This window comes from Jaculus jaculus, chromosome 14, assembly GCF_020740685.1.
Source record: "Jaculus jaculus isolate mJacJac1 chromosome 14, mJacJac1.mat.Y.cur, whole genome shotgun sequence".
Classification (NCBI taxonomy): Eukaryota; Metazoa; Chordata; class Mammalia; order Rodentia; family Dipodidae; genus Jaculus; species Jaculus jaculus.
The window spans coordinates 2,732,546-2,756,802 of record NC_059115.1 but is presented as its reverse complement, the minus strand read 5'-3'; the positions used below and the strand labels follow the sequence as shown (position 1 = coordinate 2,756,802).

The following is a 24,257-nucleotide window of genomic DNA, read 5'->3' as shown; positions in this document are numbered from 1 at the left end:
GAGGCGTACTTAATAGGATGGTATTGTATACATGTAAGTAGAAGAATAGATTAATGGGGGTGAAAAGGCCTAAGTGAGGTCAGGGGAAGAGATTGAGTAAAGGAAAGGTGGAGGGAGGGCTGATCAAAATCTAAGAGGATAGAAATAAGTGATATGGAAACCTATTTCTTAGACAATGGAATACTCAGGAGCCATAAATTGTTACTAGAAAATTTTCAGTGTCAGGGATGGGATACCTTCCAGTGAGTTGTTGGCCAGGGAGGTCCCTGGTGCGCCCAAAACATTACAAGCCATTGCCAAAGCCCTTGGTTTCCCACCAGGAATACATGGTGAGACCCTATTGCTGGAGACTCCACATACTTGGGCTGTAAGGCCACTGAGAAATCCTGCTGGAGCTGAGCTGAAAACCTCCTCCATGTAGACCAGCTGACAGAAAGCTGGAAAAAGCCACATTGCACAAAGTTCAATGGGAGAAAGAGAAATCACCAGTGAAGATCCTCAACAGTGGACACTGCAAGTCTTATATTTGGCCAGCCAGGCCAAATGAGCCAACAGGTGCAATAGTGGCATGTCTGTCACGGTGAAAACCAACTGCCCTCTAATTGGACTGGAGGCCCGCTCCATGGGAGGGAATACATCGCTGATACTGAAAACCTACAATGGGTAGTCATGAGCCCTAGGGGTGTAACGTCTGTTGCTGTCTGGCTAAATGTATATACTATGCTTATCAAACTGCCCAGTAAGCACTTCTCTTAATGCTCATACTCATATATTAATGCTACTCTCACTTTTGGTAGAGAATCTTCTCTTTTCAGATGGCAGTGACCTTGGGATGACTCAGAAGGCACCATGGTGCTGAGAAGAAGTGACAGAGGAGTGCTTAGCACTGCAATATCTCTATCACACCTTCCAAGGCTCAGGGTCCATTGCGGAAGAGGTGGCGGAAAGAACGTAAGAGCCAAAGGAAGGGTAGGACTCCTTACAACGTGCTCCTCCAGACACAAAATGGCCTGGATCTCCATGACCTCACAGTGCCTGATACTACATACATAAGATCATTATATTAGGAGGAAAATATGATGACATCAAAATAAAAGAGAGACTGACAGAGGGGGAGGGGATATGATGGAGAGTGGAGTTTCAAAGGGGAAGGGGGGGGAGGGAATTACCATGGGTTATTGTGTACAATTATGGCAGTTGTCAATAAAAAAAAATAAATTAAAAAATGAAAATAAGAACCTGGGTCTGAGTTCCCTGTGCGGTCAGTGTGAGGGCGGGCGCGGCGGTCTGGAATGGGAACTGGGCTTGAGGAGGTAAACGACCCAGTGCACTCCAACCTGGCCCCAGCTGAAGCCACAGAGGGACTGGGGAAATGAGCAAGAATGCTGCTCGCTCAGTAAGCTGATATCAAGCTGATATCAGCACAAGGGTGATGGCGAAAGATTCTGAGGACACTCAACACCTACCAAACCAAACATCTAGATGCTCCTAAGTGCCCATCATTGAAGTAGACTTAAAATGCTCCCAGAATGGCTCTGGGAATCTTGTGGAAGAGGGGGTAGAAAGACTGTTAGAACCACAAGTTGAGACATTTTGCACAGAGACTTTGCCTCTCCCCCATAACTGACTGTTGCCCCTATAATGCATGACCCACAATCCCCATGGGGTTGACCTGCATCCCCAGTGACGAAGGCCTCTTTAGAAAAGGGGCATGGGGGAGGGAAAGGATGGTACCAATATGTGTTGTTTGCATACAAAATGTGTCTGTATCTAGCCAGGCGTGGTGGCGCACGCCTTTAATCCCAGCACTGGGGAGGCAGAGGTAGGAGGATCTCCGTGAGTTCGTGGCCACCCTGAGACTACACAGTGAATTCCAGGTCAGCCTGGGCTAGAGCGAGACCCTACCCCCTAAATGAAGTAAAATAAAATAAAGTAAATTATAAATTAAATTTTACAAAAAGCCGGGCATGGTGGTGCATACCTTTAATCCCCCCACTTGGGAGGCAGAGGCAGGAGAATCGCCCTGAGTTCATGGCCAGCCTGAGACTACAATAGTGAATTCCAGGTCAGCCTGGACTACAATGAAACATTACCTCAAAAAATAAAAAAAAATAAAAAAAAATAAAAAAAAAGAAAGAAAGAAAGGAAAAAGAAAAAGAAAAAGCCAGATATGAATTCCAGGTCAGCCTGAGCTAGAGTGAGACCCTACCTCGGGGGTGGGGGGGGAGGATGGGTTGAGCTGAACTGGGGAGATGGCTCATCTGCTAAAGGTGCTTGTTTGTAAAGCCTGCCACCCCAGGTTTGATTCCCCAGTACCCACATAAAGCTAGATGAATAAAATGCCACATGCGACTGGAATTCATTTGCAGCAGCAAGATGCCCTGCTGTACCCATACTTTCTTCCTGTCTCTCTACTTGAAAATCAGTAGATTAAATTTTAAAGTTGAAAAAAGAAAAGATGGGGCTGGAGAGATGGCTTAGTGGGTAAGGCACTTGCCTGCAAAGCCTAAGGACCCATGTTTGACTCTCCAGGTCCCACGTAAGCCAGACGCACAAGATGATGCAAGTGCGCAAGGCTGCACATGCCCACAAGGTGGCGCACGCGTCTGGAGTTCAATTGCGATGGCTGGAGGCCCTGGTGTGCTGATTCTCTCTCCCTCTCCCTCTCCCTCTCCCTCTCCCTCTCCCTCTCCCTCTCCCTCTCCCTCTCCCCCCCCCTCATTAAAAAAATACAAAAAAGAAAAAGGAAAAAGATGGGCCAGATCAGGGCCAAGAGTAAGTATGGCAGGTGGGGAAATGAGGTCAGGAGAAACCTCCTTGTCTGTGTCCTTGTTTTTGCTTTGAAACAGGTTCTTAATGTTTACTTTTACTTTTATTTATTAGAGAGAGAGAATGAGCGCACCAGGGCCTCCAGCAACTGCAAACAAACTCCACAGACGCCTGCGCCACCTTGTGTATCTGGCTTACATGGAACCTGGAGAGCTAAACGTGGGTCCCTAGGCTTCACAGGCAAGTGCCTTAACCACTAAGCCATCCCTTTAGCCCTGAAACAGATTCTCATGTAGCCCAGGCTGTCCTCAAACTCACTCTGTTGCTAGCCGAGGATAACCCTGAACTTCTCCTCCTGGCTCCAACTCTGAGTGCTGGGATCACGGGCACGCATCACCACATCAGTTTATGAGGCACTGGGGGTTGGACCCAGTGCTTCCTGCCCGCTGGCCGCCAAACGCTCTGCCAGCTGAGGCACCTCTCCAGCCCCAGGAGTAGCTGCTTTTAAGGCAGGAAGAACCTATCTGCGGGCTGCTGGCCGACTTGGTGAAGACAGATTACATGCAGTGTAAGGGCAGACTGGGAATCGCCGGGGGGACGGGGGGGGGTCCTAGGGAAGGTGAGGGCAACTTGGACACAGGTGGAGGGTAGCTTTGGGGGAGCAAAGAGGCCCCCGGTCACTGCCGTGTCGGGATGTGGGGTGGGCTCCAGGGGGTGGGAGTGAGGACTCGAGGGTGGAGGCTTATGGAGGGGAAGAGGGATCTAGGCTGAGAGCAGGAATGGGGCTGGGGATGCAGCAGGCAGGGGGTCCTGGGGACACACCGCTGATGCTGATGACAGCGTGACACTGGCTGGCAAGTTTAGGTCCCACTGCTTCTGTTTCTCCTCCAATTATTTATTTATTTACTTGAGTGTGTGTGGGGGGGGGGCTCACTCTAGCCCAGGCTGACCTGGAATTCGCTGTGTAGTCTCAGGCTGGCCTCGGAATTGAACCTGGGTCCTTAGGTTTCGCAGGCAAGCGCCTTAACTGCTAAGCCATCTCTCCAGCCCTGGTTTTTGTTTTTTTTTGTTTGTTTGTTTGTTTTGTTTTTCGAGGTAGGGCCTCACTCTGGCTCAGGCTGACCTGGAATTCACTGAGTAGTCTCAGGGTGGCCTCGAACTCTTGGTGATCCTCCTACCTCTGCCTCCCAAATTCTGGGGTTACAGGCGTGCACCACCATGCATGGCTTTTATTTTATTTTTATTTTTTGAGGCAAGGTCTCACTCAGACCCAGGCTGACCTGGAACTCACTCTATAGTCCAGACTTGACCTTGAACTCACAGTGATCCTTCTCCCTCCACTTCTTGAGCCCGGATTAAAGGACTGTACCACCATGCCCCTCTTCTCTCTTTCTCCTCTCTTCTCCCTCTCCCTCTTCTCTTTCTCAACAATAGGATATCTAACACAACCCAGGCTGGCTTCAAATTCTGTGTAAAAGAGGATGACCCTGAACTTCAGATCCTCCTTGTTTGGAGTGCTGGAGTGTTAGGGTTACAGGTATGTACCAAAACACCCCCACCCCAGCTTGAGGTAGGGTCTCAACGCTAGCTCAGGCTGACCTGGAATTCACTATGTAGTCCCAGTGTGGTTTCGAACCCTTGGTGATCCTCCTACCTCTGCCTCCCAAGCACTGGGATTAAAGACATGTGCCACCACGCCCGGCTTTTTTTTTTTTTAATAAAAAATATGTTTTATTTATTTGAACGACAGAAAAATGAAAAGACAGAGAGAGAGAGAGAGAGAGAGAGAGAGAGAGAGAGAGAAAATGGGCACACCAGGGCCTCCAGCCACTGCAAAGGAACTCCAGATGCATACACCCCCTTGTGCATCTGGTTTACGTGGGTCCTAGAGAATCGAACCGGGATCCTTTGGCTTTGCAGGCAAACAAATGCCTTAATTGCTAAGCCATCTCTCCAGCCCCCACCCCTTTTTAAAAAAATATTTTTATTATTTACAAGCTGACGGAGGTAGAGAAAGAAGGATGAAAGACAGAGATAGAGAGAGAGAGAGAGACAGAGAGAGGGAAGGAGAGAATGGGCACACCAGGGCTTCCAGCTGCCCCAGATAAACTCCAAATGCGTGCATCACTTAATGCATCTGGCTTTACATGGGTCCTGGGGAACTGAATCCCGGTTGTTAGTCTTTGTATGCAAGTACCTTAACAGCCATCTCTCCTGCTCCGTGGATCTTTTTTTTTAAAGTATTTTTTAATTTTTATTTATTTATTTATTTGCAAGCAGAGAAAGAGATGGGAGATAGACACAGAGGCAATGAGCATGCCAGGGCCTCCAGCCACTGCAAAGGAACTCCAGACACATGTGCCCCCCCCTTATGCATCTGGCTAATGTGGGTCCTGGGGAATGGAACCCGGGTCCTTAGGCTTTGCGGGCAAGCCACTCAACCACTAAGCCGTCTCTCCAGACCCCTTTGAAAATACTTTTGTTTGTTTATCTGTAAGCACAGGGGGACAGAGAGAATATGGGTGCACAAGTGCTGCGAACGAGCTCCAGATGCGTGCGCCGCTTTGTGCATCTGGCTTTACATGGGTACTGGGTGCTTGAACCTGGGTCGTTAGGGTTTGCAGGGAAGCGCTTTAACTGCTGAGCCATTTCTCGAGCTCATTTCCTTAACCAGGAGTCTCTCAGATCCTTTCTCCCTCCAGTTTCCCCAGGCCCTCTTTGGGGGAGGGGGAGGAGGTTCCCACCACCCAACTTTTTTTTTTTTTTTGGTTTTTCGAGGGAGGGTCTTACTCCAGCCCAGGCTGACCTGGAATTCACTCTGGAGTCTCAGGGTGGCCTCAAACTCACGGCGATCCTCCTACCTCTGCCTCCCGAGTGCTGGGATTAAAGGCGTGCGCCTCCATGCTCGGTGTAATTTATTATTTTATTTATTTATTTTATCAATATTATTATTATTATTATTAATTATTGAGTAGGGTCTCGCTCTAGCCCAGGCTGACCTGGAATTCACTATGTGGTCTCAGGCTGGCCTCGAACTCACGGCGATCCTCCTACCTCTGCCTCCCGAGTGCTGGGATTAAAGGCGTGAGCCTCCATGCTCGGTGTAATTTATTATTATTTTATTTATTTATTTTATCATCATCATTATTATTATTATTATTATTAATTATTGAGTAGGGTCTCACTCTAGCTCAGGCTAACCTGGAATTCACTCTGGAGTCTCAGGGTGGCCTCGAACTCACGGCGATCCTCCTACCTCTGCCTCCCGAGTGCTGGGATTAAAGGCGTGCGCCACCACGCCCGGCTTCACCAAACATTTTTGCACACCACACCCCGCCCGTGCCACCGACTTGACTCAAGTCTCCAGGCCCGCCCCCTCCCCTCCCCCAGCTCCCCCGCCCCGCTCCCCCAACCTGAGCTCGGCCTCCTCACCTCCTCGGACTCTGCTGACCTCCGCGTGGACCAGATGAATTCCATGACCGCCATGAAGACAGCGATGATGAGGCCACAGATGAGCACGACAAAAATGCCTCCGATGTTCTCCATGCCCAAGCCTGGGGGGCGGGGACAGCGGCGGGGTGGGAGCTGGGTGGGTGCGGGGAGCGCCACGACAGGAGGGGTGCCCGGGGAGGGGGTGGCTGACCTTTAGCTCGGTGGTCTTCCTCCTTGGGGCAGCGGCCGCCCTCCCACCACTTGCGTTTCAGGATCTCCAGCCGGTTGTTCTCCTGCAGCTGCAGGATGGCCAGGGTGATCTCATCGCGGAACGGGGAGCCTGGCGGAGGGGGTGGGGGTGGGGAGGGCGTTCCTCGTGGGCTGGGGGTTGGGGGGGCCCCACCAGCAGCCTCCAATCCCACCAGCCCTCACCCCGGGCTCCCCAGCCCTGCAGCCCCACACCCAGGCTCTTCACACAACAGACAGATGCATCTTGGGGGACAGTTAGACCACGCTTCCCCCGGCCCCTCTTAGCGTTGTCTTTTTATTTATTTATTTATTTATTTATTTATTTATTTATTTATTTATTTATTTATTTATTCATTTGTTACAGAGAGAGTGACAATGGGCGCGCCAGGGCCTCTAGCCACTGAGAACAAACTCCAGACGCACGCATCATCTGGTTCAAGTGGGACCTGGAGAATCGAACCTGGGTCCTTAGGCTTTGAAGGCAAGCGCCTTAACCGCTACTCATCCCCCCCCCCCCCCCCCCCCCCCCCCCCCGTCCCCAGTCTTTTTTTTGTTTTGTTTCTGTTTTTGTCTTTGAGGCAGGGTCTTGCCCTAGCCCAGGCTGACTTGGATTTCACTATGTAGTCTCAGGGTGGCCTCGAACTCACGGCGATCCTCCTACCTCTGCCACCCGAGTGCTGGGATTAAAGCATATGCCAACATGCCCCTCTTCTTTTTTTAAAAAAAAAAAAAAAACAATTTTTGTTTATTTATTTGAGAGCAAGAGGAAGACGGAGGAAGGGAGGGAGAGAAATAGAGAGAGAATGGGTGTGCCAGGGCCTCCAGCCGCTGAAGAGGAACTCCAGATGCGTGCAGCATCGTGTGCATCTGGCTTATGCGGGTTCTGGGGAATCAAAACTGGGTCCGTAGGCTTTGCAGGCAAGTGCCTTAACCTCTAAGCCATCTCTCCAGCCTCGTCACTCTCAGATTCCCCTGTCCAGGGCTCTCTTAGCTTCCACCACAAATACCCTTCTAGGCAGGTTCCACATTAAGACCTTTGTCTCTGCCCAGAACGTCCCTTCCCTGACTCCACTCAGGCTGCATCCTCACTGGGACTTCTCTGCCACCTGACTTAAAATAGCACCAGCTCCCCTACCCGCTCCCAGTCAGCTTCCACCCTGAAACTTGCATCATAACAAATGTCATCACTGCCACCAGGCTATGCGGCGGTGACCCTGTGCGCACCCCACTCCAGTGTCTAGGGCTGGGCCTGACTCCTGGGAGGGCATGGACAAGTCTGCTACATGAAGGGATTCCCATCATCTCCTCACAGCCTCCCCTCCTGCACCCCTTCTCACCTCCTCATCCTCACAGCCTCCCCTCTCTGCACCCCTTCTCACCTCCTCATCCTCACACCCTCCTCTCCCTGCACCCCTCTCACCTCCTCATCCTCACACCCTCCTCTCCCTGCACCCCTTCTCACCTCCTCATCCTGACACCCTCCTCTCCCTGCACCCCTCTCACCTCCTCATCCTCACACCCTCCTCTCCCTGCACCCCTTCTCACCTCCTCATCCTCACACCCTCCTCTCCCTACACCCCTTCTCACCTCCTCATCCTCACACCCTCCTCTCCTTGCACCCCTTCTCACCTCCTCATCCTCACACCTCCTCTCCCTGCACCCCCCTCACCTCCTCATCCTCACACCCTCCTCTCCCTGCACCCCTTCTCACCTCCTCATCCTCACACCCTCCTCTCCCTGCACCCCTTCTCACCTCCTCATCCTCACACCCTCCTCTCCCTACACCCCTTCTCACCTCCTCATCCTCACACCCTCCTCTCCTTGCACCCCTTCTCACCTCCTCATCCTCACACCTCCTCTCCCTGCACCCCCCTCACCTCCTCATCCTCACACCCTCCTCTCCCTGCACCCCTTCTCACCTCCTCATCCTCACACCCTCCTCTCCCTGCACCCCTTCTCACCTCCTCATCCTCACATCGACCCCTCCCTACACCCCTTCTCACCTCCTCATCCTCACACCCTCACCTCTCTGCACCCCTTCTCACCTCCTCATCCTCACACCCTCCTCTCCCTGCACCCCTTCTCACCTCCTCATCCTCACACCCTCCCCTCCCTGCACCCCTTCTCACCTCCTCATCCTCACACCCTCCCCTCCTGCACCCCTCTCACCTCCTCATCCTCACACCCTCCTCTCCCTGCACCCCTTCTCACCTCCTCATCCTCACACCCTCCCCTCCCTGCACCCCTTCTCACCTCCTCATCCTCACATCCTCGCCTCTCTGAACCCCTTCTCACCTCCTCATCCTCACACCCTCCCCTCTTTGTAACCCCGTCTCTCCTTTTCACCCTCACATAGTCTCCTCAGGCCTGAAACTCGCTGTTTTGTACTTATTTTATTTATTAAAATATTTGTAAATTACCATGGGATATATTTTGTAATCATGGAAAATGTTAATAAAAATTAAAAAAATAAAAATAAAAATAAATAAAATATTTGTGGTGCGTGGGGGGGCAGACGTGGTGGCACATACCTGTAATCCCAGCACTCAGGAGGCAGAGGTAGGAGGGTCGCCCTGAGTTCGAGGCCACCCTGAGACTACAGAGTGAACTCCAGGTCAGCCTGGAGAAACCCTACCTCGAAAAATAAAATAAAAATAAAGAATTTCTTGGACTGGAGAGATGGCCTAGTGGTTAAGGCGTTTTCCTGTAAAGCCTGTAAAGGACCCAAGTCTGGTTACCCAGTTTCCCAGGTAAGGAGGATACACAAATTGCTGCATGCATCTGTAGTTTGTCTGCAGCGGCTGGGGGCCTGCTGGGCCCCTTCTCTGCCTGTCTCTCAAATACGTATTTCTTGAGCATGCCATGGAGTAAAGATGTGAGGAGCAGGGTGGCTGATGCTTGTCAGACATCTAAATGTGTCGGAGCACGCCAGGCCTACTTGGTGCCCCCATGACCCTGTGAGACAGACATCAGCAAGCTTCAGAGACAAGCTGGTGGCCCTTTAAAAATATGTCCTGAAGCCGGGCGTGGTGGCGTATGCCTTTAATCCCAGCACTCGGGAGGCAGAGGTAGGAGGATCGCCGTGAGTTCGAGGCCACCCTGAGACTCCGTAGTGAATTCCAGGTCAGCCTGGGCTAGAGTGAGACCCTACCTCGAAAAACCAACCAACCAAACAAACAAAAAACATGTCCTGAAGTATAAATGGGTCCTCCCTCCCTCCTCTCTCCTTCCTTTCTATATTTTCTTTCTCTTTATTTTTTACTTTATTTGTTTTTCGAGGTAGGGTCTCGCTCTAGCCCAGGCTGACCCTGGAATTCACTATGCAGTCTCAGGGTGGCCTCAAACTCACGGTGATCCTCCTACCTCTGCCTCCCCAGTGCTGGGATTAGAGACACGTGCCACCACGCCTGGCTTCTTTTTCTTTTTCAGTATTTTTACCCATTTATTTGCAAGCAGAGACAGACAGAGAGGAGAGAGAGAGAGAGAGAGAGAGAGGCACCAGGGTCTCTAGCCATTGCAAATGAACTTCAGATACATGTGCCACTTTGAGCATCTGTCTGTATGTGGGTATTGGGGAATCGAACCCAGGCCGTTAGGTTTTTGCAGGCAGGTGTCTTCACCACTGGCCCATCCCTACAACCCTTTCTTTTTCTTTTTATTTGAGGCGGGGGTCTCATGTAGCCCAGGGTGGCCTCAAACTTGCTGTGTAGCTGAGGATGACCTTGAACTCCTGATCCTCCTGTTCCTACCACCCAAGGGCTGGGATTAAAGCATGCACCAGTATGTCCCACGTACGCAATGCTGGGCGTGGAACTCACAGCCTTGTGCGTGCCACACAAGCCCTCAGTTATACCATTATGTCTTTTGCGTTTTCTGGGCACTTGCTGTGATTCGGGCTATAAACTTGGTGCAGAAAATATGAAGCAAGTTTAACCAAGTCCTGAAATAATAATAATAATGACAACTAAGTCCTGGAGAGGTGACAAGGCTCATGGCCCAGGTGTACATGAAGCCACGGGATTCTCCCCAGAGGCTCGGTGAGTTTGCACTTGGCTGGCGGGTTTCGGCACACAGCCAAGAAGCCGCCCAGCGGCCAGCCTGCCTCGGGGAGGGCCTTGGCACAGTCTTGAGACCGCGCGCATGCCCATCACGTTTCCCGCCCAGCCACAGCCCTTACCCAGCGGCATGCCAATGCCGTAGCCCTTGGTGTCGAGGAGCCCCCCGATCTGGGTGAGGTTACAGTTGAGGCGCCGGTGGTACTCGTTCATGGTGGACTCCAGCAGGAAGGCATAGCGGGAGTTGAGCACCCGGGCGATGCCCTCTTCCGTGCTCTTCACAAACACGCTGGGCTGCTTGGACTGCATGTAGTTCCACATCCGCTGGTACGTCTGGTACCGTGAGTTCTGGGGAGAGGAGAGCACAGGGGGGCGACAGGTGAGGGCCTCTCTCCGTCCCTCCCTCCCCAGCCTGGTTCCCTGTCCTCTGGAAGTCTCCCCTAACCAAAGAACAAAGGACAGAGGACGGGGAAGGAAGGGGGAGCAGACAGATGGACAGACCAAGGCCAGGCCCACGTCACGACCTCACTCGTTCCTTCGGGGGCCCTCAAAACCCCTCCCGGGGAGGTTGGCCTCCCGCCTTTGGAGACGCTGCTCCCCTGCCAGAGCGCTGACCGCCCTCCCCCCCCAACTCCAGCCTTTCCTGGACTTGGTGCTGTGATCGGGCCTGGCTCAGAGGGAACACGCAGGGACCCGTTAAAGTGCCCAGCATGAACCCTGTCCTCGGGCTTTGCCTCCCTTCCCAGAATGACACGGGGACACCTTCTTCCACCTGGAAAGTCTTCCTCCCCTTCACTGACTGGCTATTGTCACTGCTCTAAGCGCCTCCTTGATGACACTTGATCCCTACTGCCCGACACTGACACACATGAAAACCCCCCTCGGCCTCTCTGCTCCGATTCCCGGGGTGAAGTTTTTATTATTAATTGTTTTAAACATATTTTTAATCACTTTTATTTGTTTATTTATTAGGTACAGAGTAACAGAGGGAGAGAGACAGAGAGAGAATGGCTACGCCAGGGCTTCCAGCCACTGCAAACGAATTCCAGATGCATGCGCATCCAGATGCAGCTGGCTAACGTGGGACCTGGAGAATTGAACCTGGGTCCTTAGGCTTCGCAGACAAGCGCCTTAACCGCTAGGCCATCTCTCCAGCCCTTTTAATTATTTTTAGTTCTTCAAGGTAGGGTCTCGCTCTAGCCCGGGCTGACCTGGAATTCACTATGTAGTCTCAGGGTATCCTCGAATTTATGGTGATCCTCCTACCTCTTCCTCCTAAATTCTGGGGATTAAAGGCGTGAGGCTCTTGGGTGAAGCGTTAGCCAAAGGGCAGCATGCCCCAAAGAAGCACAAGTGTGTCTTCCGTTCCTTGAATTCCAAGTTCTGACTGATGGGCAGTTCTTCCAGCCCAGGAGGCGCCGCCCAGCCCCACCCACAGTTGCTACACAGGGCACCTGCTCCCACAAGCCCGAGAGAGTCTGGGGTTGCCTGACCTGGAAGAAGGTCATGGTGGATCCGGCGTGGATGGTGCCGTACTCGATGTTGGTCTGATCTGCCAGGTCATCGGCCGACTCCACGGGTACCTCCATGCGCTGCACCGTGAGGAAGGCGGCCAGATTGGCCGTGTAGGAGGAGATGATGATGAGGGTGAAGGCCCACCTGAGAGGGAGGGAGAGCTACTGGCTGGAGCCATCTCTTCATCTTGATTTTGACCTGTGAGCATCCTAACTCAAAAACTCAGTGGGCTGGGCATGGTGGCACACGTCTTTAATCCCAGCATTCGGTTGGGCGAGGTAGGAGGATCACTGTGAGTTCGAGGCCATCCTGAGACTACAGAGTGAATTCCAGGTCAGCCTGGGCTGGTGACAGACCAACTCAAACAAACAAACAAGTAATAATAATAATAATAATAACAACAACAACAGAGGTCAGGAGTGTGGATGCTGGAGCCAGACTCCAGGGATTTTCCTATAGTTTGGAGACGTCCACTTCCAGGTATAAGAGTGGGACTGGTCACAAGATAACCCTCTGGCTATTTGTGTAAAGAAAACTAGATAGAATACAGACAGACGACCTTTTGCAATACTGGAGACTGAACCTAGGGGCTTGGCCTGTCCTAGACAAGCACTGAGCCACGTCCCCAGCCCCTCACTGTAGACTCTAGACAAGTGCTCTACCTCTGAGCCACGCCCCCAGCCCCTCACTGTGGATCTAGACAAGTGCTCTACCTCTGAGCCACGCCCCCAGCCCCTCACTGTGGATCTAGACAAGTGCTCTACCTCTGAGCCACGCCCCCAGCCCCTCACTGTGGACTCTAGACAAGTGCTGTACCTCCGAGCCACGACCCCAGCCCCTCACTGTGGATCTAGACAAGTGCTCTACCTCTGAGCCACGCCCCCAGCCCCTCACTGTGGGTTCTAGGCAAGTGCTCTACCTCCTAGCAACCCCCAGCCCCTCACTGTGGAGTCTAGACAGGTGCTCTACCTCTGAGCCACGCCCCCAGCCCCTCACTGTGGATCCTAGACAAGTGCTCTACCTCTGAGCCATGCCCCCAGCCCCTCACTGTGGATCCTAGACAAGTGCTCTACCTCTGAGCCACACCCCCAGCCCCTCACTGTGGAGTCTAGACAAGGGCTCTACCTCTGAGCCACGCCCCCAGCCCCTCACTGTGGACTCTAGACAAGTGCTCTACCTCTGAGCCACACCCCCAGCCCCTCACTGTGGATCTAGACAAGTGCTCTACCTCTGAGCCACGCCCCCAGCCCCTCACTGTGGAGTCTAGACAAGGGCTCTACCTCTGAGCCACACCCCCAGCCCCTCACTGTGGAGTCTAGACAGGTGCTCTACCCCTGAGCCATGCCCCCAGCTCCTCACTGAGGCAGGAGAATCACTAGTTTGAGGCCAACCTAGGCAACATACTGAGATCCTATCTGAAAATGAAATAGACGGGGCTCCTTAGCCCAGTGGTAGAGTGTTTAGCTTAGCACATGTCAAACCATGAGTTCAGTCCCTAATCACACACAGACACACATCAACAAAAAAGCAGGGTATTGTGATGCACACCTTTAACCCCAGCACTTTGTAGGCAAAGGTAGGAGGAGCGCTGTGAATTCAAAGCCACCCTGAGACTACATAGTGAATTCCCAGTTAGTCTGAGCTAGAGTGAGGCCCTACCTCAAAGAAACCAAAAAAAATTAAAATTAAAATAAATAAAAAAATAAACCATCACTCCCAATTTATACATGTTGGTTCACCACTGTAATCCCTGTATCAGGAGGCAGACAAGAGAACGCCCACAAATTTAAGGTCAGCCTCATCTATGTAGCAAGTTTGAAGCCAGGAAGGCCTATATAGTGAGACCTGTCTCAAAAAAACAAAAACAGGGGGCTGGAGAGCTGGCTTAGCGGTTAAGCACTTGCCTGTGAAGACTAAGGACCCCAGTTCGAGGTTCGATTCCCTAGTATCCACGTAAGCCAGATGCAAAAGGTGGTGCATGCATCTGGAGCTCGTTTGCAGTGGTTGGAGGACCTGATGTACCCATTCTCTCTCTCTCTGCCTCTTTCTCTCTCTGTCTGTCACTCTCAAATAAATAAATAAAAACAAACAATTTTTTTTAAAACCCAAAACAGTAACACAAAAATCCAGCTATTGTAGCATGTCTGTAATCCCAGCATTGAGGATGTTAAAATGAGAGGGTGGAAAGTTCAAATCCAGACTGCAAAGCAAGACCCTGTCTTACAAAATGATTTAGAGCCAGTGTGGTGGCACACGCCTTTAATCCCAGCCACCCTGAGACGACCTAGTGAATTCCAGGTCAGCCTGAGCTAGAGTGAGACCCTACCTCAAAAACAAAACAGAACAAAACAAAACAAAACAAAACAAAACAAAACAAAACAAAACAAAACAGGGCTGGAGAGATGGCTTAGGGGTTAAGTGCTTGCCTTTGAAGCTTAAGGACCCCAGTTCAAGGCTCGATTCCCCAGGACCCACGTAAGCCAGATGCACAAGGTGGCGCATGCGTCTGGAGTTCATTTGCAGTAGCTGGAGGGCCCGATGTGCCCGTTCTCTCTCTCTCTCTCTCTGCCTGTCACCGTCAAATAAATAAGCAAATAATGATAATAATAATAACAATAACAAAACAAAAAAGTTTAAAAGAATGATTAAAATTTTTTTTTTTATTTCGGGGACTGGAGAGATGGCTCAGCAGTAAAGGCGCTTGCCTGCAAAACCTAAAGACGCACGTTTGATTCCTCGGTGCCTGAGTAAAGCCAGATGCACAGACTGGCGCATACACCTGAACTTTGCTTGCAGTGGCTTGAGGCCCTGGCATGCCCGATGCCACTCTTCCTCTCTTTGAAAATCAATAAATAAAATATAGTAAAGCCTTGTTTATTTGTGCGTGTGTGCGTGCACGCGCGTGTGTGTGGGCGTGCCAGGGCCTCGTGCCGCTGCAAACAGACAGACACTTGTGCCGCTGTCTTGTCTCCAGCTTCCGTGGGTGGCATGGGTGTGGGTCCTGAGCTGGTAGGTTTTGTAAATAAGCATCTTTAACCACTGAGCAACCCTACCAGACTGCTGCTGTTGTGTTTGCTTGTTTTTTGCAATGCAAGTGCGTTGTGTTTGCTTGTTTTTTGCAATGCAAGAAGTCAAGCCTGGGACCTTGTGCACGACAGGCAAGTGACTCTCTACTGCCATACACTCCCAGCCCCGTTCAAGGCACTTTTATTCCTTATCGCTAATCCCTATATGTTACTGCAACTGTGTAATAGCTTTTTTTTTAAAAAAAATAACACTTACTATTATTATTATTATTTTTTAATTTGCAATCACAGAGAGAGATAGAGAAGACAGAGAGAGAATGGGAACGCCAGGGCCTCCAGCCACTGCAAACGAACTTCAGGCGCGTGTGCCCCCTTGTGCATCTGGCTTCCGTGATTCCTGGGGAGACCTGGGTCCTTTGGCTTCACAGGCAAGTGCCTTAACTGCTAAGCCATCTCTCCAGCCCTGTAGTGACTATTTAGAAAGCAAATGCATTGCATTAGGTATAATAGGTCACTTATGGTAATTTAAAGCGTGTGGTGTTGGGCTGGAGAAATGGCTTAGTGGCTAAAGGTGCTTGCTTGCAAAGCCTGTTGACCAGGGTTCAATTTCCCAGCTACTGGCATAAGGCCGGATGCAAGAAGAAGTGTGGCATCTAGCCAGGCATGGTGGTGTACTCCTTTAATCCCAACATTTGGGAGGCAGAGGTAGGAGGATTACCATGAGTTCAAGGCCATCCTAAGATTACCAAATGAATTCCAGGTCAGCCTGGGCTAGAGTGGAGACCCTACCTCTAAACACACACACACACACACACACACACACACACACACACACACACACAAAACCCAGCAAAACAATAATACAGGGTGGGCAGGTGGTGTATTACGCATGCCCTAGAAATCAAAAAGTTGTAATCAAGCAAAGCTAACTTTGAAACAATCAGTGATGCTACTGATGACAGGCTTAAAAAATATTTGTGTACCTATGGGCTGGGAAGATGGATTAGCAGTTAAGGTGTTTGCCTGCAAAGCCAAAGGACCCAGGTTTGATTCCCAGGACCCATGTTAGCCAGATGCACAAGGTGATGCATGTGTCTGGAGTTCATTTGCAGTGGTTGGAGGCCCTGGCGTGCCCATTCTCTCTCTCTCTCTCTCTGCTTCTCTCTCTCACATAAATAAATAAATAAAATTAAAGTATTAAAAAATATTTGTGTACCTAATTACAGAGCTTCAAGTTTCATCAAGCAAAAATTCATAGAGGAGTTGGGGACACAATTCCTGTACTGCAAGGCGTCTCTTAGGCCAAAGCTTCAAATCTTCCCATGTTCCTTCTGTAAATCGGTTCCAAAAGGCCTAAAGCCACACAGATGGGTTTCTAGCATCAACAATCCCATTTCTTGGTACCAATTTTACTGTAGTCAGCTTCATGTTGCTGGCAGAATATACCCGACCAAAAGCAGTTTTTTTTTTTTTTTAAGAAAGAGAGACAAAGGGAGAGAAAGAATTGGTGTGCCAGGGCCTCAGCCGCTGCAATCAAACTCCAGATGCTTGTGGCACCTTAGTGGGCATGTGCGACCTTGCGCTTGCCTCATCTTTGTGCGCCTGGCTTACGTAGGATCTGGAGGGTCGAACACGGGCCCCTAGGCTTCACCTGCAAGCGCCTTAACCACTAAGCCATCTCTGCAGCCCATCAAAAGCAGTTTTATGGGAGAGAAGGGTTTCATTTTGGCTTACAGACTCAAGGGGAAGCTCCACGATGCCAGGGGAAAACCCGGCATGAGCAGAGAGGCTGGACATCACCTCCTGGCCAACCTCAGGTGGACAACAGCAGCAGGCCAGAGACACGATTTCTCCACGATTACAGACGGACACCCCCTTCTGACGGAGACAAGAAAATCACTACGGATGTCAAAGCGGAGGGTAACACCACTGGCCCTGGCTGACACGTCCAGAACACTTCGCCTACCAACAGTCGGATATATCTCCAACCTAAGCACACCGGGGACACGTCCCCTGCGCACAGCACATGCAGGGCCATAAACAAGTCTCCATGAATTTAAAAGGATTAAAGGCCTACTGAGAGAATGTTCTCTGACCACAGTGGAACTCAATTAGAAATCAATAGAAAGAGCTGTGGAAAATCCCCAGGCCCTGCCTCTACCGCCCACGTAGCCGAGTGCCCTTGAGGCTGTGCTCCTGCCCTCCCTTGAGAGGCGCAGCCGCTGGCTCTCCTTCTGGGGTTTTGTGGGGTGAGCGGATGGGGCAGAGGGAATGCGCCACAACAGCGTGGGTTTCGCTGTCCCGGTGGCACAGCCTGACTCAGGGAAGAGGCAGCCTTGAAGCCGGCTGTGGGAGCCCAGGACAGCCATTTCTCATCCTGGTCCCTTCTGTCCGACCCCCTAGGCAGTAAGAGGGCTCAGACTCTGGAGATCACAGATCCAAAGGCCCTGGGCACAGAGAGAAGAGGCTGAGGGGGCCTCTCAGGCCCCCACCCACTCTCCAGCCCGCACCATGTGTATTGTGTTGGGTGCTGGGGTCGGGATGGGCCTGGGGCTTGATGCGGGGGGTAGGGGGTGAATAATGCAACCTGCTGCAAACGAACCCCAAGCCCTGACACAAGAAGACTGACGTGGGGATTTGATTCAAGTGTCCCCCATAAACTTAGGTGTTCTGAATGCTAGGTCCCCAGCTGATGGCGATTTGGAGGCGTTACTGTATTGTTGGGGGCGGGCTTTGTTATAGCCCGCTTCCCCTTGCCAGTGTTCGGCACACTCTCCTGTTGCTATTGTCCACCTTATGTGGGCCAGGGGGCGATGTCCACCCTCTGCTCATGCCATCGTTTTCCCCTGCCATCATGGAGCTTCCCCTCGAGTCTGTAAGCCAAAATAAACTTCCTTTTCCCCACAAGCTGCTCTTGGCCGGGTGATTTCTTTTCTTTTTTCTTTTTTTCTTTTTGGTTTTCCGAGGTCGGGTTTCGCTCTAGCCCAGGCTGACCTGGAATTCACTATGGAGTCTCAGGCTGGCCTCGAACTCACGATGCTCCTCCTACCTCTGCCTCCCGAGCGCTGGGGTTCAAGGCGTGCGCCGCCACGGCGGGCGAGACTATCATTTGAGGATAAAGTGGATCTAGTGGCCAGCCAGAGGACATGGCAGCCTAGGAAAAGAAGCGAGTCTCCCGGAATGTGTGGCAAGCAGGGCCCCTTCTGCCTGGGGTAAGGCAGGGATTGGACACATAGATCAGGAGGTCACGTGTGCAGCCGGGGCTGGGGAGGGAGGAGGAGAGGAGGAGGGTGCTTCTTGCCAGGAGGGTGTGAGGACCTGGTGGAGAGCTGAGGTCGGAAGCTGAGGTGCTGGCCTGGGAGCAAACCTGCCTATGAGACACGGGAACAGACAGGGCCAGAGAGCGGGGACATCACAGAGTAACCGGGACAGGGTCTGAAGAGGGACAGGGGCTGTGGTCAGGGAGAAGCCCTGGGGATGCCGGTGGCCACGGCACAGACGTCCTCAGTGATGAGCAGCCCTGGGGTGCGGCTACAGGAGGCTGTGGGCAGAGTGGCCACGGGAGGCCAGGGCTCAGGAGGCAAGCTCTGGCCAGGCTGCTTCAGCAGAGTCCCCTGGGACGACGGCACCAAAACCGCCACAGCCTCACCACTGAAACGTGATGAGTCGAAGGATGCTGGCCACGTGGCTCGCCGAGTCATTGTCCTGAGGCCACGTCGAGAGATTTGCCAGCTCTGGCTGAGGAAGCCAGTCTGTGAGAGGACTCGGGTGCAGAAGGCAGGATTGCCAGATCACGAGGATTCCTGAGCGTTTGTCCAGTTTTTTTTTTTTTTTTTTTTGCTGTGGTTTCTTTGTTTTCCCTAGGTAGGGTCTCGCTCTAGCCCAGGCTGACCTGGAATTCACTATGTAGTCTCAGGGTGGCCTTGAACTCACAGGGACCCTCAAAGTGCTGGGATTCAAGAAGTGCAGTGCACCACCATGCCCAGCACATCTATCTAGTTTTTAAGTGTTAGATTTAATTCCATATATTAAAATGTTATTTATTTAATTATTTGAGAACGAAAGACAGAGAGAGAGAGAGAGAGAGAGAAGTAGCTGAAAGCGAACGCCAAATGCATGTGCCACCTTGTGCGTCTGGTTTACGTGGGTCCTGGGGAATTGAACCTGGGTACTTTCTTGCTTACCTGTGACTAAGCTAACTCTCCAGCCCTGATTCTGTTTTCTTTTCTTTCTTTTTTTTTTTTTTTTTTTTGGTTTTTCGAGGTAGGTTCTCACACTGGTCCAGGCTGACCTGGAATTAACTCTGTCATCTCAGGGTGGCCTTGAACTCATGGCAATCCCCCAACCTCTGCCTCCTGAGTGCTGGGATTAAAGGCGTGCGCCACCACGCCCGGCTCTGATTCTGTATTTTTTAAAAACTGTGGCCCGGGGACTGGAACTGATTCGGCGACTGACAACTGTTTCAGACACAGGCACGAGAGCCCCAGTTTGAGCCTCGGAGCCCATCGTGAAAATCCAAGTGTGACCACACACGCCTGCAGCCCCAGTCCTGAGGGAGGTGAACACAGCACAATCAGTGGGGCACACTCGTCACCCGATGTGAAAACGGCACCCCAGGTTCCGTGAGAGACGCTGTCTCAAGAGAAAACAGTGTGGGGCTGGAGAGATGGCTTAGCGGTTAAGCGCTTGCCTGTGAAGCCTAAAGACCCCGGTTCGAGGCTCGGTTCCCCAGGTCCCACGTTAGCCAGATGCACAAGGGGGCGCACGCGTCTGGAGTTCGTTTGCAGTGGCTGGAGGCCCTGGCGCGCCCATTCTGTGTCTATCTGCCTTTTTCTCTCTTGTCTATTTCTCTCGAATAAATACAAACAAACAAACAAACAAAACACAACTTATGGAGCAGGCACCATGAGCTGCAACTGCCCTACTATGAGTTTCCTGAAGTGAGGCCTGTACAAGACGCCGGGACCCCATGCACGGACGCAAAGTCTCTGTGATAACTACAGCACTGTCCCAGACCGCAACCTCAGGGGCCCGCTGTCATGTGAGGAGAGGATGTTCAGTTCACTGGGCACGTTTTTACAGCAAGGTCACTAACAGCCCCTCACTGTGGATCTAGACAAGTGCTCTACCTCTGAGCCACGCCCCCAGCCCCTCACTGTGGATCTAGACAAGTGCTCTACCTCTGAGCCACGCCCCCAGCCCCTCACTGTGGATCTAGACAAGTGCTCTACCTCTGAGCCACGCCCCCAGCCCCTCACTGTGGACTCTAGACAAGTGCTCTACCTCTGAGCCACGCCCCCAGCCCCTCACTGTGGATCCTAGACAAGTGCTCTACCTCTGAGCCACGCCCCCAGCCCCTCACTGTGGATCCTAGACAAGTGCTCTACCTCTGAGCCACGCCCCCAGCCCCTCACTGTGGATCATAGACAAGTGCTCTACCTCTGAGCCACGCCCCCAGCCCCTCACTGTGGACTCTAGACAAGTGCTCTACCTCTGAGCCACGCCCCCAGCCCCTCACTGTGGACTCTAGACAAGTGCTCTACCTCTGAGCCACGCCCCCAGCCTCTCACTGTGGATCTAGACAAGTGCTCTACCTCTGAGCCACGCCCCCAGCCCCTCACTGTGGATCCTAGACAAGTGCTCTACCTCTGAGCCACGCCCCCAGCCCCTCACTGTGGATCCTAGACAAGTGCTCTACCTCTGAGCCACGCCCCCAGCCCCTCACTGTGGATCATAGACAAGTGCTCTACCTCTGAGCCACGCCCCCAGCCCCTCACTGTGGACTCTAGACAAGTGCTCTACCTCTGAGCCACGCCCCCAGCCCCTCACTGTGGACTCTAGACAAGTGCTCTACCTCTGAGCCACGCCCCCAGCCCCTCACTGTGGATCTAGACAAGTGCTCTACCTCTGAGCCACGCCCCCAGCCCCTCACTGTGGATCTAGACAAGTGCTCTACCTCTGAGCCACGCCCCCAGCCCCTCACTGTGGACTCTAGACAAGTGCTCTACCTCTGAGCCACGCCCCCAGCCCCTCACTGTGGATCCTAGACAAGTGCTCTACCTCTGAGCCACGCCCCCAGCCCCTCACTGTGGACTCTAGACAAGTGCTCTACCTGTGAGCCACGCCCCCAGCCCCTCACTGTGGGTTCTAGACAAGTGATCTACCTCTGAGCCACGCCCCCAGCCCCTCACTGTGGATCTAGACAAGTGCTCTACCTCTGGGCCACGCCCCCAGCCCCTCACTGTGGACTCTAGACAAGTGCTCTACCTCTGAGCCACGCCCCCAGCCTCTCACTGTGGATCTAGACAAGTGCTCTACCTCTGAGCCACGCCCCCAGCCCCTCACTGTGGACTCTAGACAAGTGCTCTACCTCTGAGCCACGCCCCTCACCCCTCACTGTGGATCCTAGACAAGTGCTCTACCTCTGAGCCACGCCCCCAGCCCCTCACTGTGGATCCAAGACAAGTGCTCTACCTCTGAGCCACGCCCCCAGCCCCTCACTGTGGATCTAGACAAGTGCTCTACCTCTGAGCCACGCCCCCAGCCCCTCACTGTGGATCTAGACAAGTGCTCTACCTCTGAGCCACGCCCCCAGCCCCTCACTGTGGATCTAGACAAGTGCTCTACCTCTGAGCCACGCCCCCAGCCCCTCACTGTGGACTCTAGACAAGTGCTCTACCTCTGAGCCACGCCCCCAGTCCCCCACTGTGGACTCTAGACAAGTGCTCTACCTCTGAGCCACGCCCCCAGCCCCTCACTGTGGATCCTAGACAAGTGCTCTACCTCTGAGCCACGCCCCCAGCCCCTCACTGTGGATCTAGACAAGTGCTCTACCTCTGAGCCACAACCCCAGTACCTCATTGATGGTGGATTCTAGGCAAACTACGTAGCTCTAAGCTGTATCCACAGTCCTTGTCTGTTTGTTTTTTTCCTTTGGAGGTAGAGTCTAGCTCTACTTCAGGCTGACCTGCAGTTCATTATGTAGCCTCAGGGTGGATTTTAACTCATGGTGGTCCTCCTACCTCTGCCTTCTGAGTGCTGGGATTAAAGGCATGTGCTACCATGCCCAGCTTTACAGTCCTTGTTGTTTTTTTTTTTTTAATTTCATGTATTTATTTATTTATTTGAGAGAGGGAGAGAGAAGAGGCAGAGAGAGAGAGAGAGAAGGGGGATACCAGGGCTTCCAGCCACTGCAAATGAACTCCAGACACATGCGCCACCTTGTGTATCTGGCTTACATGGGTCCTGGGGATTCAAACCAAGATCCTTTGGCTTTGCTGACAAGTGCCTTAACTGCTAAGCCATCTTTCCAGCCCTCAGACCTTGTTTTTTTTTTTTTTTTTCCGAGGTAGGGTCTCCTTCTGGCCCAGGCTGACCTGAAATTCACTATGTAGTCTCAGGGTGGCCTCAAACTCACAGCGATCCTCCTACCTTTGCCTCCGGAGTGCTGGGATTAAAGGCGTGCGCCACCACGCCCGGCTACAGTCCTTGTTTTTTGAGACTGCCTCAACATGTAGCCCAGGCTGGCCCTGACAATCAGCTCCCTACAAGTACTGTGATTAATGCTGGAGAGTTGGTGCTTGCTTGCAAAGCCTGACATGATGACCTGGGTTCAATTCCCCCCACATGCACATAAACCCAGATGCACGAAGTGGTACCTGCTTCTAGAGGCTCTGGTGCACCCATTCTCTCTCCTCTGTTTCTCAAATAAATAAATATTAAAAAATAAAAACAGGGCTGGAGAGATTGCTTAGCAATTAATGTGCTTGCCTGCAAAGTCTAAGGACCCAGGTTTAACTCCCTAGTCCTCACATAAGCCGGATGCACATGGTGGCGCATGCGTCTGGTGTTTGTTTACAGTGGCTACAGGCCCTGGCACAGTCTTTCTCTCTCATACATAAAGAAAAATAAATAATATGTCTGGAGGGATGGCTTAGCAGTTAAGGCGTTTGCCTGCAAAGCCAAAGGACCCAGTGTTCGATTCCCCCAGGACCCACGTAAGTCAGACGCACAAGGGGGTGCACGAGACGGGAGTTTGTTTGCAGTGGCTGGAGGCCCTCGTGCGTGCTCTCTCTCTCTCCCTCTCTCTTTCTCTCCCTCTTTCTTTGTCAAATAAATAAATAGATAAATAATATTTAAAAAAATAACTTAAAAAAATAAACATTAAATAAGTAAATAATTTTAAAAAATGCTAAAGCCGGGCTTGGTGACGCATGCCTTTAATCCCAGCACTCAGGAGGCAGAGGTAGGAGGATCGCCGAGAGTTCGAGGCTACCCTGAAGACTACATAGTGAATCCCAGGTCAGCCTGGGCTAGAGCGAGACCCTACCTCCAGAAATCCAAAAGAATGAAAAAAAAAATGCTGAGATTACAGACGTGGCACAGGCCTCTTTGTCCCATTTTTCGGATGTGGAGACTGAGGCAAGGAACAAGGACGTAGCCTACCCAAAGGTCACAGGTCTTTCAACCCTGCTCCCTGTCACACAGCTCACAGCGGCGGGTGTGTGTGGGGGGGCAGAGACTTGCCTGGGGTACCCCAGCAGCCCCACACCCTGTGGAACGGATGCCCACCTCCCCTCCCGCCATCCTGGGGACACCTGGGAGGGTGCTCACCAGACTCCGCTGACGCAGCGCGTGGACAGGGCCCGAGGCATGATCTCTGAGCCCTGCTGCATGAACCCGCCCACGGGGAACCAGAGGCTGTTGCCCAGCGTGTACTGGTTCTCCAGGATGTCGGGGCGCGCTCTGAGGCACGGGTGCGGGTTGTACCACTCGTAGGGGCTCAGCCTGTGGAGAGAGACACGGATGGGGTGGATGAGGGTGAGCCGTGGAGGAAGAGGAGAACGCCCGGGGAAGGAGATGGAGTTACCACGGCGGAAGGGGCAGGACAGGGACGGAAAAAGAGGAAGCAAAAGAAAGAGGCCGGGGAGACGGCTCGGTGGCTAAAGGCGCTCGCTTGCAAAGTGTGCCAGTCCAGGGTTCAACTCCCCGATGCCCGTGTAAAGCCAGACGCACATGGTGGCGTGTGATTCTAGGGTTCAGTTACAGTGGTTGCAAGAGGCCCTGGGAGGCCCACGCTCACTGGCAGGTGCCCGTTCTCGCTCTCTCTTGCCCTCCCTCTTCCTCTCTCTGTTTGCAGATAAATAAATAAACTATTTTTTTAATGGTTCTTCTTTTATTTTTATTTATTTATTTGAGAGCAACAGAGAGA

At 52.2% G+C, this 24,257-nt stretch overlaps 1 protein-coding gene across 1 annotated transcript in view; it reads right to left on the bottom strand.

Annotated features, from left to right (window-relative positions):
• Grik5 (glutamate ionotropic receptor kainate type subunit 5) overlaps positions 1 to 24,257 on the bottom strand; it is a 114,329-nt gene that overhangs the window by 2,296 nt on the left and 87,776 nt on the right. The window contains exons 15-19 of the mRNA XM_045134181.1: positions 23,660 to 23,833; positions 11,999 to 12,164; positions 10,628 to 10,853; positions 6,413 to 6,541; positions 6,202 to 6,323 (exon numbers count right to left, since the gene is read on the bottom strand). Of these exons, the coding sequence (XP_044990116.1) occupies positions 6,202 to 6,323; positions 6,413 to 6,541; positions 10,628 to 10,853; positions 11,999 to 12,164; positions 23,660 to 23,833 (817 nt within the window). The remainder of the gene's footprint in view (positions 1 to 6,201; positions 6,324 to 6,412; positions 6,542 to 10,627; positions 10,854 to 11,998; positions 12,165 to 23,659; positions 23,834 to 24,257) is intronic.